This window comes from Bidens hawaiensis, unplaced genomic scaffold, assembly GCF_021521415.1.
Source record: "Bidens hawaiensis isolate Kalapana, Puna unplaced genomic scaffold, B.hawaiensis_p1.1 tig00022502_1, whole genome shotgun sequence".
Classification (NCBI taxonomy): Eukaryota; Viridiplantae; Streptophyta; class Magnoliopsida; order Asterales; family Asteraceae; genus Bidens; species Bidens hawaiensis.
In genome coordinates, this window is record NW_027493501.1 from 362,548 (window position 1) to 378,681 (window position 16,134).

At 34.4% G+C, this 16,134-nt stretch overlaps 1 protein-coding gene across 1 annotated transcript; it reads right to left on the reverse strand.

Moving 5' to 3' along the window:
* Positions 1 to 420: 420 nt before the first annotated feature.
* On the reverse strand, positions 421 to 5,498 carry LOC143565653 (cyclin-T1-3-like). Its single transcript, XM_077052557.1, has 7 exons — positions 5,437 to 5,498; positions 3,589 to 3,879; positions 2,729 to 2,810; positions 2,296 to 2,430; positions 2,035 to 2,210; positions 1,310 to 1,461; positions 421 to 1,227 (listed from the first exon to the last, which is right to left on the reverse strand). Exons 2-7 carry the CDS (start codon positions 3,816 to 3,818, stop codon positions 599 to 601), a joined length of 1,404 nt encoding a protein of 467 aa, XP_076908672.1. The 5' UTR covers positions 3,819 to 3,879; positions 5,437 to 5,498; the 3' UTR covers positions 421 to 598.
* Positions 5,499 to 16,134: the final 10,636 nt, after the last annotated feature.

Below are 16,134 nucleotides of genomic sequence, written 5' to 3' on the forward strand. Positions count from 1 at the left end.
CTTGTTATGCAGAGCTCGTGGCTCATCCTAAAAAGAAAGCTTGCTCAAAATCAGCTTGTTTGTAAAAAAGCCGAGCTTGAGCCAGCGTAAGCTCGTGTGTTGACTCACTTGTTTCTCTCGTTTAAATTTAAGTCCAAACTTTGATACATCGAAGTTATAAATCTTGTAGTTTATAAATTCTGCACAAAGTATATGTTAAAAATGTACTTATTCTTCTTTTTTCTTCTTGTTTTTGTATATATCAATGTGTAAAAAGGTATGATTTTTAAGTGTTTATAAATAAACAATCGACAAACTTTTTACGAGCCAAGCACAAGCTCAACATTTTAGCTCATAAACGAGCCGGGCTTGCTGGTTTAATTTCAAACCTAAGCCGCCTCAACTCGTTTGCAGTCCTGGAAAGAAATGATCCTAGAAAAAGAAAAAAAAATCATTTTCATAAATAAATGGTGCCATTTCATGGCCAGAAAGCATACACAACCAAAATTTAGTTCCAGCATGATCAAGTACATGAACAAGTATGATCAACTCGCGCATCCATGGCTTCCAATGAACAATACCATATTTCTCATCAAAAGACCACAATTCAAACACCCTTCTAACTCCTCCTTCGTTTTTCGGGTGGTGAGGTCCCACCACCCTTCCTTTTCCCGCCCTGTCTCACATCATCATCATCATCCAGCACCGCCACCTCGCCTTCTTCCACCACCCCGACCTCATTATTATTCTTCCTATCTTTGTTTCTCTCCGACTCAGCAGCCAATTCAATACCATCCTCCAACACATGTTCAATCAACTCATCATCATTCATAAAATTCGTTTTTCGTGCCACGTCACCACCGCGTTCCTTTCTTCTTTTCTCAAGAGCTGCACGAACCTTATCTTTATCAATCTTGTTTATAGCGTCTTTTGGTGTTTGACTTCTTTGACCACCACCCTTTTCTTGGTTTTGATCATCATTGTTTTCAACATCGGAATTAACGTCCTTATTTGAGTTATTTCTATCGGCACTTCCATCATCATTGCTTTGATGATCTTGAGATGTTTTTACATTATCGGAAACCGGTCTTGAAGTTGCAGCACCAACATGAGAATCACCATCATTTGTGCCATGCTCTTGTGCTTTTTGAGCAGCCATGCCACCTGTACTTCCATCAAGAACCTCACTGGTTTGTGAAGGTGGCATTCTGTTTTGTTCATATAGCTCCAACATTTGGTTACTTACCTCTGCAATAAAACAGAAACGGGTCAAATGAGTCGACCCGAATCAAAAGGTTTGCTATAATAGCAAAAGAAATTATAAACCAACCCTCCAGCTGGCGTGGGGTCACGTTGAACTCCTGCCACCAAACCTTTTCACCATCTGATGGCAGTTTTACTTTAAGAAACTTTGCAGCAAGAAAAATGGCACCGGCTGCTATGTGGTGGGGCTTAAATTGCAAGCAGAGAGATGTCCGAAGCCTGCAAATGTCATTTTCGCTGGTCAGTATCAGACAACGAAATGTTGATCAAAAGCGAATGTTACATATTATTTAGATAAAGTTAACAAAACAGTCGAGTTGGATATAAAAATTCCCAAAATAGACAATGAAAATACGGGCTTAACTAGTGGCCACGGCATTTTTTTAGTGTTTAGCCGACGGCTAGGGCTCTTTTTAGTGTCTAGCCAGCGACTAGGGTTTTTTTAGTGTTTAGCTAGCGACTACTAGCCGGCACCTTTTAGTGCTTAGTCGCCGGCTAGATTTTTTTTTTTTAGGGCTTAGCCGCCGGCTAGGGATTTTTTTTTTGTCAAATGACTACTTTGGGTTTCTGGTAAAAAGGTTGGCTAACGGACCAGTTTGGTAAATTTCCCTGTTATTAATCAAGTTCCCTATTCTACCCTTAAACACTAAACTGGAACAAATTTTTCACATTTGTCTAAAACTGTACGACATTATAGGGGTAAATTTGGCATTTAGCTATTATAAAATGCAATAACACTTTTAGCTAGTGGACACTTATTCAGGAGAGGGGTATTACAGAAATTGATCTTACCCATCGTTCACAAAATTCCAAGCAACCTGAGCAAGTGCATTTTGAGCAACTTTGAACTTCTTTATAGCCTCAACAAGTGGTTTATATGGATGATGCACATTGAAATCAAAAGCAAGAGTTGCCAGAACAACACGTTCTCCAATTAGTATTAATTCTTTTTGTTGTTCGTACACTTCCTGCGTGACAAAGTGAAAACGGAAGATTCAGAATTGTTTTAAGCCAATCATGAATAATGAAGACTTTCGAGTTTACAAAGTATACCTTCTGTTTAATTCTCTGGGCTGCACTGGGGTCCTTTTTGTGATGAATTTCGTAAGAAACGAGGATAACATCTTTCAAAGGACGGGGAGTTTCTTCAACCTTGCCCGCAAGAAACATGCAGACTGTTGCAATCGTCTGCAATCCAAGAATGTTAATTAATAAATTGTCTTTATAATTTATGCTATTAATAATCATGCTGGTACCAAAAATGAGAACTTTCAGCCTAATTAATGGCATGCAAACTATAATCATGTAGATTATATAATACAGAGTAAAGCATTAATTAGAGGACCCCTCGTCATAATATACATACTTAAAAAAACCTTATAAAAAAATTTACATACTTTTTCAAGATAAAGAAGAAACAGATCAATGCAAGTTCAAATCATAACTTTAATCAAAATATATGAAAGTGAAATGGAGCATAACTCACCCTCCTGTCGTTCCTTGCAAATGACTGGCGAACGAAGAAACGATGACAAAAGATGATAGCGGTAGCAATAGTTACCTGAGGCCTGTAAATATCAACAAGCAAAATGCATTCAAAACATCTTATTAGTCAAAACATTACTCACAATTTCCATCGAGGATCTAACTATTTCTATGAAGTGATAGTTATAGACTTTCAATAGGCACAATAGTCAAGTATGAAAATTGATTCAAATTCTAATAGTGAGACTTGGATAAGTAACAGATGTTTAGTCGATAGGGTTGTTATAATCACACTTTCAAAACAAAACTAGATTTATGAAATCGTATGACATAGTTGCATTGTTTCATTAGAAGATTGTTAGCTTACATGTTAGCTTTGGTGAATCCCACAATAAATTTCAGGCAAAAAAATCAGAATTTGTTGTTTTTAGGTAAATAATCACTGATATAAAAATGCTAGAGTAAAGTGTTGTAGCAAAACTCATAAGCTTACTGAAGTCCAGTTCACCCAGAATGACCTCAAATATTATAAAAAATTTAAAGAGAAACAATGGTTCAAAATAAAAGATAAACAAGAAAATCAAGCCGTTTAGACACGCATTATGTCTGCAGACTTTAAAGCATCATAATGAAGTTTAAATGGCAATGTAATAAATCAGTGACGTTTTAAAAAAAAGTGAATGTATCGAGTATCCTAGTGAAGGTCTCATGCCCATCATAGTTGCAGACATCTCTTATTACTAATATCAAATAACAAATTCAGTAATGCATATGCAACAGGAAAGTTTTTTATGTCATCTTACAAAATAACAGTTATGAGACATCCAAATAATGAAAAACCATGTGAATAACGGAACTTACACTTTAAGTCTCATACCCAAGTCCTGCAAGAATGTGCAATAAGATTTGCGCAAGTAAGTCTCCTTCTTCAAATCAATACCGTCTGCTCTAGATGGTGAATTCTCTTCTATTTCTTTCCTAGAAAAATACCATTGTATGCTATTTTCCTCATGCTTATTATCAGACTGTTTATATGGGCCATTTCCATGCATTCCAGATAACATTGGATCACCGGATAACAAAGCAGCCATTTGTGGGTCCCCTACAGTATTCCAATTTATCCAGGAATGAAGCTAAAGCATCATCACCTGCCTGTGTAATTAAAACATATATTTAATAAAAGAGAAGTGGATGCAAAACAAATGAATGTACATATAAGTTAATAAAGAATAACTTGCAAAACAAGTAATTAAGCATAAATGCATTCTAAGTCTACATACAATCTAACTGTAGTTTGCCTTAATTAAACTGATCAAAAATTGCAGGCGTAAAGATTATAGAACTTCACACTAGACATGTATACTCTCGAATTTCGATGGCCTAAAAATCTTTACAAAAGGCATATTTATGTAACAGAAATCTATAGGATCTATAATGGGATGTAACAATATCTTGATACAAGATACACAATTACAAGCTACTTGAATTGACATGCATGGGCAATGCAGCTGGTAAGTACAGCTTAACATTCACTAATCCAATTGTAACATTGAATACACTACGTGCCTTAAATAGTTGCCGAGCTAAACTAAAAATAATTATAGCGAGAAAAACAATGCCTAGGAGAAGATGATCATAATTCATAAATGCTTTGTGAACTGCTTATGTAGGATCAATATCACGCACAACACACTACTCGTAACAATCTATCATGATACCCAAATCAGTTGATGCAGAATACACTTTGATTAAAGTTATGAGACAATAGAGAATTTCAAAATACTAGCCTCCCATGTTTATGAGAAGTTATAAAAATATAGCTAATATATTCAAAACCGAAAACCAAACGCCCAAGCATCCATGATCTTAGCATAAAAATGATCCGAGAAGAAAAAACATCTTCCAATCATACAGTTGTATCTTCATTTAAACAAACCCTAACACTGCCTAGTTGAAATAGAAAAAAGAGTAAAACTTTGACGGGCGGGACTTGCAAATTTCTACCAAGGACACCAAAGTAGAAGTTTCTGTATCCGCCCTTCTACGTATGTACGTAGTAATATAAAAATCGTTAAATTTATCAGTGATATCTACAAAATTGTTTCATAATATGCATCCAAACCCTATAGTGCAATCACCTTATGCTTGACAGCCAGATGAAATACAAAACTAAAAGGTATGCATACGACCAAAAGATTTAAACTAGCGTACCATTAATGCCATCATATATAAACATAATATCAACAAGACGCCCATAGATCACGCTTGAGACATTAACAAGATTCGCATTCTAGTTGCATTAAAAGTCAGAATATCATACATCACAACTAAAACACTTTGATAGCATCAAGAGAACCAACAACATTTACTCATATCACTTTCCCTATTCTATAAAACAAGATACAACACCTACATAAATATAATACCCAACTAGATAACTAAATAAAAATCTATAATAAGCATTCAATCTACTAACCTGAAATCAATCAAAAAACCATAATTCTCGCCAAGATCGAGTAAACCCAGAACCATAAATCAAGATCGAGTAAACCCAGAACCAAAAAACCAAGATTAGGAAAACCCAGAACCAAAAACGACAATCGAGCAAAACCCAGAAAGGATTTTACAGAGAGAAAGAAATTAGGGCACAAAACGGAACGGCAGATGTAACGGGTAAGGTAAGAATGAATTGAAAGTTGAAAGACTAACCGGATACCAACGGAGTAAAATCTCAGCTAGATTCCGGCGGTGATCGGCGCTTACGACGTCGTACTCTACTGAGGCCACGATATTCAGAGAAAGAGAAAGAGGCTGGATTCAATCGAATCGGGTTTCAATATGATTAAGATATGTTAAGAGTTACGTAATTAGTCCCTAGGGTTTTTACTATTACTATTCTGCCTTTTTTTTATAGGGAGAGATTTTGTATTTATAAAAAGCTTTTTAGTTGTCAAATTTGTTTGATGATGTGACATAAATTGATGTTAAGATTTGAGAAAGTATCAAGTTTTATTGTGTTTATAGATGTTATTATTCATTCCCTATAGTCAAAACTAAATGCAGTCTTAGTTTTAGTGGATATAAGATGTGGATTTTAACGAAGATCGGACAGATTTGTAATATGTTGATTGTGAAATCAGATTAGTTGGAAGTTTGTGATTTCGAGAAAGAAATTTGAAGTATAGTTTGGAGGGATTGTGGGTTCAAATTTTGCAAGCATCGTCTAGTTAATAGTTGCAGAGTTGAATTGCGTGTATATAATTGTAGTCTATTTTCCACATTTAGCCTACTATGCACTGCCCTTTTGGTTTACAGGCGTCTTCGATCTTTTAAAATATATGCATACAGGTATAAGCACATACCAAACATAAATGTGTGTGCTAGTATTAATCTAGTGGCTGATTACATGCCAGTCTAACTTATTACAACCGAATATAATCCTTCATAGTCTAATATGACAAATTAAACTCCATGATGAGTACCCTATTAAAAACTAAACGCGACAACCTAATAATGACTTATATGCCGCTTATGGCCATTAAGAGCCAATAAGACCTATCATGATCTATATATCAATTATGGCCACATGTGACGCATTACATGTAGACTTAATAGAATATAACCTAGACTTAAAAGAATCTATTAAGACCCAACGTGTCCCCTCACAATCCAACTGGCCTAATAAAACCCACCATGTCTCATTAAAACCTATGATAACATATCAAGTCATATTATTACTTGATAAAGATCGATTATAAACCAAACATTATGATAGGAATTTTCTAAGGAGGAATCCGAATTTGTTAAAATCATCCTTTATTTATCTTGTGTTCTTTTGAAAACCCAACCTCTTAATTCGCGAAGCTATGATGAAGGAGACATGATAGTGTTCTTCAAGAACCCAAGCTCTTGCTTTTTGAACTCAACACACGGATATATTAAATCCAATACCTTTGAATTACAAAGAAAGCAAGCAATAGAAGTTATGATGAAGGAACACGGTCTTTCAAAATACTCCAAGCCTTTACAATTCGGTCTCAACAATGATGGGTATATAAATCCTATACCTTTGAAATGCAAGAAGGCGAGCGATCATAGAGAATGTGTCACAATTTCGAAAGAAACCAAGTTGATAAGCCAATGAGAAAGTTTCTTCCAAAAGGAAAAGGGAAAACCTTCCAAAAATATGTAGATAGATATAAATCAAAATTCCATTTCATTTTTCATAATACTTACAAAGTGCTCCCTTTTATAGAAGAAATCTATAGTTCTAATAACTGCAAACTTAAAACTTCAATCAAATGAAGTGTCAGCCAATTTAGTTAGGTCCTGTTCGTTTCAAGAATTTGGAAGGAATTCTAAGGAATGGGATTTTAAATCCCATGAATTGATATATTCGTTTCATTAAATGAAAGAATGGGAATGGAAACTAAATCCCATCAAATCCCACATTTCATGAGATTTCAAAATCCCACCTATTTTAAAGGATTGTTATGGAAAATAAAAACCCCTCAAAAAAAAAATTCAAAAAAATTAATAAAAAAATCATAACTCAAAAACAAAAAATGTAAAAACGTTTCCTTCGTTGTCCTCGTTCTTCAAAAAAAAACCCGAGAATGAAGAAGATTCCAATTCCAATACATATTAACCAACCAAACACATGAAAGGGATTTTCAAACATTCCATTCCATTCCATTCCAATTTCAAATCCTTTAAAAAAAGTTCGTGAAACGAACGGGCCCTTAATGTTAGGTATCAATCAAAGCAAGTATACAGCGAAAATAATATATCACATGCGTGCAAAAGAATAAGTAAAACAAAAACACGATATATATGTGGTTTGATCAAGGCGACCTACATCTGAGGGTCGAAACTAGTGTTTCTTCTTTATTGCTCGACACAATACAAAGATTAAAATTCAATAGATTGTATATATAGAGACCTAATTAAGGTTTCTAACTTAAAGCATTCCCGACAGCTTCTCTATCTCTTTATATATAATAACAATAAAAAATATTGTATTTTCTTTCTCGTATACAATTAAATAATAATTTTTTTACATCTTTATCATTATCTTTTCTTTCTTCTCCACTCACAACCACTTTCAAATATATTAAAAATAAATAGATTATGAATAGTGTTTATCCAAATATATTAAAACTAAATAGATTATGGGGGGCCTTTGTTTTTTGTTTAAATAAGGTTCAAAAATAACTTCATGATTTTTTTCCCACCCTATAAAACTATGGTTGGTAAAAGTTTGAAATGAAGAGAGTTAAGTGTGTATTAATGTGTTTCTTTTATCGGAACGATGTGAGTTGCACAGCAAAATGAAAAAGTACATGCTTCTTATGGGCAAAATAGTTTCTTTTTTTTTTTTAAATTTAGTGGTTGGAATTTGTTACTTTAAATTTCTCGCAACACTACACAACAGTAACTTCATGTAAGTTTCTTTTTATTTTACATTTTTTATTTTATACATCATTAGTATTGTAAATTTAACTTTATTTAACATTAAATGATTTTATCTAAATGATGTTTAGTTCTTTAGTTTTATTTTAATAAATTTTCTCTAAAAAAATTCTTTATGAGCATGTTCATGTGAAAATATTTCTTTATGAACATTCTGATTCAAAAAAGCTTAAAAACAATCGTTGTTTTTATCATATAAATCAATATTTAAATAAGCTAAAAATGATTTAACTTTCAAAAATTATATATTTATGGAGATATATTGGAGTATCATCTTTTCAATAATATTATATAATTTTTGCTTACAAGTAAGATAAGTAGGCCTCTTTAGACCATACAAGATCACGTCGAGACCATGTGAAGGATTTGATTAAGATATGCCAAATTCCACCAAGTATACAAATGAAACCTAACCAATTATATCTTCCAAATAGTCTACACTAACAATCCATCCAACCCCCCCCCCCCCCCCTCCAATTTTAGTAAATAACTAAATATGATATTTTGGCTAAGCATTAAGTTGGTCAACACACACACAAAACCTTAGGGATCATTATTTTTTATTCGCACAAGGTTCGTGAGGGCTCTTGGATTCTCAAGGATGGCCGTGTTTATTTATCTTGACTTTCTCTTGAATCTTCACATCAATCGTATAATATTTTGATCACATCAACTTTTAAATAATGTGAACATATGCTTATCAGACCGTGTGTAATGGACGGAGCCCTTATGGGGCTCCTTTGTGTCATGCGGCACCACGTTACCATAGAGGCTTTTAGTGAGGATGATGATTCACCAGCACTAGCCACATGAAAACTTGGCTTGTCTTCTCTAATCATGTTTTCAATCATCTCTATCTCAACAGCTTGATCAAAAGAAATAACTGTATCCAGCTTCTTATCTTGAAAGTTTGACTTCTCTTTTATAAACCTGGTAGCAGTGTATCACTCGGCTGACAAAGATGATAAGAATTTCTTATTCAACTCATTATCTTAAATCACCAAATCAGTTGTTTCGATTTCATTCACAACTGACACAAACCTCATTATCTGAAATCACCAAATCAGTTGTTCCTAAACATGAATCTGCATATCTGTTGTTTCAGATAATCTTTTTAATCTCCTTGAGTTCTACATTTCCCTCAAGCATGTGAATGACTGCATTATACATGGCTTTAGCAGAAACATGATGTTGAACACTAGTGGCGATTTTCCAAGACAACCCCAAATTGAATATAGCAAGTGCCTTTTCATCCCTTCTAATTAATAAAGCTCTTTCACCAGCTTGATTTAGTGTAGCATTTGCATCCCTTTCATATGGACCCACACTTATAGATTGACAAACTTCAGGATCATTGTAGCATACATCTTCTTGAAACATCACTTTCCATTTGATAAAGTTTGGCTGTTCAACTAATCTGGGAATTTTGTTACTAGAACTTCTTGATCAACAAGGTCGTCTCCGAGAATTTAAATGTCTCGGCCGAGCTAAAATGAAAAGGCCCTTAATTAGGCTATAGAGGTGCACAAAAAGCCAGAACCTGGAACCGGGTTTTTTAATACCCGAATCCGTACCCGACCCTACCCTACCCGTAGGGTATGGATAGGGTATGTATTTCAATACCAAAACCCATACCTGAACCGGACCCGATTTGTACCCGGTAATACCCGAACCAGAACCGGGTTTTTCCAATGCCCGAAACAGGTTTCTCAAATACCCAAAATTACCCGAAAAATACCCTTAAAAAGTGCAGCCCTTAAAATATCCAATCTATACCCAAAAAATACCCGAAAAAAGCCCGAAAAAAACCCGAAAATAGGGTTTTTCAATACCTGAAAATAGGGTATTTAAATACCCGATTTTAGAATACCCGGTTATATACCTGACCCCCTGAACCCGATGCATAGGGTATGGTTTTTAGAAACAATATCCGGACCCGATCTGGGTATTGCCAAAACCCGATTTTCCAATACCCGGTCATACAGGAACGCGGTTTCATACCCAGAAACATGTATTTAAAAAACCCGATTTGTGCACCTCTATCGTAGGCTCTAACGAGTAACGAAATAAAAAAGACCTGTAGGCCCAATATCTCAAATGAGTTATGGGTAAAAAAGATTGTGCCTAATATCTAATAAAAGGATTAAGATTTGTAGCTATTTTTATAAAGAAAATTTTAAAAATTATGTAAAGGTTTATATATAAAAAAAATATTTTATGCCCCCAAAAATTAAGTGCCCCAGCCGGTCGCCCGGGTTGCCCAACCCAAGAGCCGGCAGTGTTGATCAATATCCATCTTTGTTTTTTGTTTTTGTTTTATGTTTTTTTTTTATTTTATAGAAAACTTAAACAATATTTTTGTGATTTTATAAATTTGTGACAGAAAAACTAAACTTTACCCTAAATTACTTCAACAAAAATAGCAGATAATAAACTGAAAACATGTATATTTGACAAAACTGAGTTAGATCTGTAACAGAAAAGTTTCAAAAATGGATTCAGACCAAGATCTAAGACAAATAATCAGTAAAATGTTTAGATTTAGGATTAGAACACTTTTAAACCTTACATTTCTACAAATTAGAAGGAAATATGCAACAATGACGTCACAAACCACCGAAACATTGTTTGGTTGACGTCATCTTCATCTTTTTTTCATATTTCACCTCAAAATTCACAGATCTAGTATCAAAAATCTAGATTCAGCAACTAAAAGTTCTCCAAAACAGCAAAATCAGCTTCAGTGCCTTTAATTTAAGCTCCGCAACTTTGATACCACTTGTCAGGATCGTTGTTTGTTACACTCCGACTCAACAAGAGCAAGCAAATATATATTAAGAACAATAATTAAGGTCAGAGAAATCAACAGTAATTAGTAAAATGCTAAATAAAGAAACACACAAATCTGGATTTACTCAAAAGATTTTCATATAGTAATATCATTAATGTTCAATACATGGAAGTTAGGACTTCGAATAAAAAGGAAGAGAAAATTATTGTTTGCGTCCCTGTGGTTTGAAGGCGGGGACACATTGAGTCCCTTGAAAAAAAATAAACTTGTTGAGTCCTTATGGTTTAAAAAATGAACTGTATGAGTCCCTGACGTTAAACTTTTGTTAACAGCCCCGTTAAAATGAGGGGTAAACTTGTATTTTCACAGTAGGAACAAGAAAAACAAAAAAGATCGTTGGTCACCACCTAAATCAAGTATAATCACAACTTCAAACCCTAACTCACCACTCATCATCTTCATCCTTAAATTCCAATTTCTGGACTTAAATCTTAAATTCGATGCTCGAATCAATTAAATCCACACTCTAATTCAACATCACGTCTCAATTCGAACGTTTGAGATCCTAATTTCACTCCACATTCTTCACACTCTATGTTATATCTATTGATTACGGTTGCTGGAAGGGTGAGGGTGTTCTCCGGCGAGTCGTTCTGATGGCACCTCGGCAGCATGGCGACGACGACAACAAAGCCACAGGTGCACGGCGGCGACGACGCACGAGCTAGGATTTTTATCATGTTATGTAGATTATGGTGGATTATGGTGGAAGTACTATTGCTAACTGAAACGTTTTATGATAAACCTTGCTTTTCCGGCGACATCTCCGTCGAATCCACCTGATTCCGACGCAACGGTTTGATTAGTTTTGTTGAAAAAGTAGGCCGGTTTGATTAGTTTTGTTAAAAAAGTAGTTCGGTTCGATTGGTTTTTTGTTTAAGAACTTGTTCGGCCCGATTAGAAGTAGTTCGGTTCTATTAATTTTGTTGAAAAAGTAGTTCGGTTTGATTAGTTTTTTTGTTAAAAGACTAGTATGGCCCGTTTAGTTAAAAAAAAACTAGTTTTGTTAAAAAAAATTAAGTTCACTTCGATTAGTTTTGTAGAAAAAGTAGTTCGCTTCGATTAGTTTTTGTTAAAAAACTAGTTCGGCCGAATTAGTTTGTTGAAGTAGTAGTTCAGTTCATATAGTTTTGTTAAAAAAGTTGTTTGGTTCGATTAGTTTTGTTAAAGTAGTTCCGTTCGATTAGTTTGTTAAAAAGGTAGTTCGGTTCGATTAGTTTTGTTAAAAAATGTAGTTCGGTTCGATTAGTTTTGATAAAAAAAAAGTATTTTGGTAAGATTAGCTTTGTTAAAAAAGTACGTTTGCTTCGATTAGTTTTTGTTAAAGAACTAGTTCGGCCAGATTAGTTTTGTTAAAAAAGTAGTTCGGTTCTATTAGTTTTTTTAAAAAAATTGTTCGATTCAACTGGTTTTGTTAAAAAAATATTTTAGATGGAAATTTATAACCAGGGACTAAAACTATGCACACCATAAACCACAGGGACTCATAAGAATATTATGAAAGGGCATATTGGTAATTTCAGCTTTTCCATAGATGGAAGTTTAACTATAGGGACTCAAACCCTTCATTTTTTAAACCATAGGGACTCAACAAGTTCATTTTTTTTCCAGAGACTCAATATGTCCCGGTGCTCAAACCACAGGGACGCAAACAGTAATTAGTAATATCATTAATGCTCAATACATGGAAGTTAGGGTTTCAAATATAAAGGAATGATGGCTAATAATTGTTAGGTAGTAGGTTAGAGGTAAAAGGTTGTCCCATAAATGCTATCTATCATTCTATTTATAGAGACCCTGATATTCCTTCTATAAACACTGAAATCTACGAAAACAATAAATTGCGTAAGTATAAAAATGTCTTCGAGAAAGCTTTAGTCTTTCTCGAGCATGGCTCCTTTGACCTTTGTAATCTTCAAGAATGTCCTGGTTTTATACGAGCAAGTCTATACTTAGAATAATTGTACCGGGTAACCATTCCTCTCAAGCATGCCTTCATCTTCACAAGCAAGCAAAACATTTCTCAAATTGCTACCATTAACAAGAGAATCCGAATCACTTCAGCATATACTTAGTTTTATTAGAACAACCAATAGTATACTCGGGTACTATTGATTTGCTTGAGACTAAAATTAGCTAGGAGTATCACTTAGATAACTTCAATAACTCCATACTAGCCTGCTCGTGATGTTTTATTTGTCACACCCCGACCTAGGGCCTAGGCGTATGACCAATAGTTGGTACCTGTTTTGTAAATATATCAGAGTTACGTTCTTTTAGTGAAAGACTTTTCGAATAAAATATCATTATATTGAAAACTTGGAATTCAATACCCATTTAAATATTTCAAATACCTGTCATTTTAAAATATGATTCTTCACAGTATCTTAAATAAAATATCTGAGCCATCAGATCACCTCTAATGACTATATCCCCAATCTTCCATTCTGTCTTTCTTGTCTGTTCTAACCTTTATTGTTTCCCTGAAATGTGGGGAAAAAATACGTCAGTTATGTGCTGGTGAATAACGCTGACTCAACAAAAAGGTTTTCAAAATTCATTATATATAATCATATACATTTCATCTTCGTTATGACACAACACCAATAGCGTTAAAGGACTCAGTGGGCCTCATCCCATCTCATCGGAACTAAAAATACCAATAGACCAAATAATCGGACTTCACTCGCCCTAGAGACAGTCATTTGCCTCATGGTCAGTATGTTTGTAGTGGCCCACTACAAATCATATATGAATGGATCCAGACACAAGTATTTTAGCCTGAGTGTTTAATACTACCTTGTATCAAAACGTTTTTAGAGGATTTGAACCAACCCTCATGCAAATACTTTCATAACTCTTTACATATGGATAACAGTCTATAGTTTATAAGAGTAAACATTTCATAAACATAAAGGATTTGTACCAATCCTCATATAAAATCTTTCTGACTCTTTATCTATGGATAACCCTCCATAGTAAATAAATATCTTTAAGACAGTACATAGACGTATTCACGTCATAAAACATTCATAGAAGGTTGGACGTATTCACCTTTGTTCTTGATCAGTGTATCTTTCTGATTTTTGCATTCTTTCTATCTCGGACCTATAGTACGAGAACAACCTTTGTATAAATATCTAGATCAATGATCTAGCTTCAGACCTATAGTCTGTTTCGTATAGCTTAACCTTGACAATCATTTCTTTAAAACATTTGGACCTTTAGTCCATTTGTCTATTCATTAATCATATACTATGTTTCCTCTTCAGGAAGAAACATCTATATTTGGTTTCTTCTTCCAGAAGAAACTTTATTTTAACTATAACCTTTGCATATATTTCTTAATCATAGAGAAATATTATTTTATTTCTCACATTTCTTAATCACAAAGAAAACAATACTTTGACTATAACCTTTACTTATGAAAAGGTATATTATGCTTATCAGTAATCAAGGTTCAGGCTATACTTCCGACCATAGCCTAAGCCTTTATAATAATAAAATAATAACTTAAGCAGAACACCTACCTCATGCGGGTATTTTAGTTGCCTAAGTTTTGCACGAGCAGCACTTCTACTCCCTTATCACTTACTGAAACTTAAATCGTCAGGATCTCGCTTCCAGCTCGCTTAACACATCTACGGATCGTTAAAACTCCAGTTCTTGCACGAATTACGAGAAATCGGGACCACGGAACCTTATAATTGTCGGGCACGCCTACCAAGGTTGTGTATGTGTGAAGAAAGGTGTTTTTGGGATGTGAATGCTTCAAACCCGTAGCCCCCTTTTATAGGCAAAGTTTTTCCCACCATCGCCTAGCGTGATGGGCCTTTCCATAGGCCATCGCATAGCGCGACGCCGCAATACGTAAGATTGTGCTACGTGTTGATACGTGGTTGGACTCGTGGACTGGGTTACTTAACTGGGTCATCGCGTAGCGCGATACCCCTTTTTTTCTGGACCATCACGAAGCGCGACGCCCCCTTTTTGTAACTTTCTGGAAAACATCATCGCGTAGCGCGATGCTAAGCATATCCTACCCATCGCGTAGCGCGATGGGTCTAGAAAACTAAAATTTTTATTTTCAGCCCTTTAATTTTCAAAATTGCCGTTTTTAATCCGAAACTTAAATAGGGTATTTCTCGAGATGTTACATCCTCCCCACCTTGAAATGAATCTCGTCCTCAAGATTCGCTAGATCAGATGTGGATACTTCTTTTTAATTTCCGATTCTAACTCCCAATTAAATTCTGGTCCTCTTTGGGAATTCCATATCGTCTTAACTAACTTTAGCTTCCGTTGTTTAAGTTTCTTAGCTTGAAAATCCTCAACTTGTAAGGGTTGTTCCGTAAATTTTAAATTTTTTGTTAATTCCATAATCTTTTAAAAGCATAGCTAAAGTTTCATCGACTAGACACTTGTGTAACTTAGAAACATAAAATGTATTATGTATACTTTTCATTTCTTCTGACAAACGTAAGCAATAAGCTATAGTATCGATTCTTTCTAACACTTCAAATGGTCCTATAAAACGTGGACTTAATTTTTCTTACTTGCCAAATCGTACAAAACCCTTCCAAGGTGAAACATTTAGTAAAACTTTGTCGCTTACTTGGAATTCTTAACGGTCTACGGCGAACATCAGCGTATTTCTCTAAGCCGTTCATGTATTTGTAATATCTTATCTGTTATTTCTCGAAATATTTCTGGTTCAAACATTTGCTTATCTCCAATTTCAAATCAACATACCGGCGTTCTATATTTTCTTCCATACAATACTTCAAATGGTGTGGCCTAAATATCCGTTCGAAAATTTGATTAAAGGAAGATGATCATTCCATCTTTTTTTTCCAGAACAATCACACAAGTTCGGAACATATCTTTAAGCATTTGTTCTTTATGATCAGATTCTTTCTAATCTGATTCTTAAGTTTAACTTGTCAATACATAATGATTAAATTTTCCGAGTCTGTTACTAACTTCACATCTCATGTGATGTAATCAGTGAATAGTTCAGAACATCATTAGTAATTGTAAATTGCTAAACACAGTGATCAGTTGTGTTTAATTATTTACCTTAC

Excerpts from the sequence above, each read along its gene's own strand:
- LOC143565653 (XM_077052557.1), bottom strand. The coding sequence starts at position 3,818 with ATGGCTGCTTTGTTATCCGGTGATCCAATGTTATCTGGAATGCATGGA. Across the intron at positions 2,811-3,588 it reads TTGGGTATGAGACTTAAAGT|GCCTCAGGTAACTATTGCTA; the intron begins GTAAGTTCCGTT and ends TGATATTTACAG. Across the intron at positions 1,462-2,034 it reads TGGAATTTTGTGAACGATGG|GCTTCGGACATCTCTCTGCT; the intron begins GTAAGATCAATT and ends TGACATTTGCAG.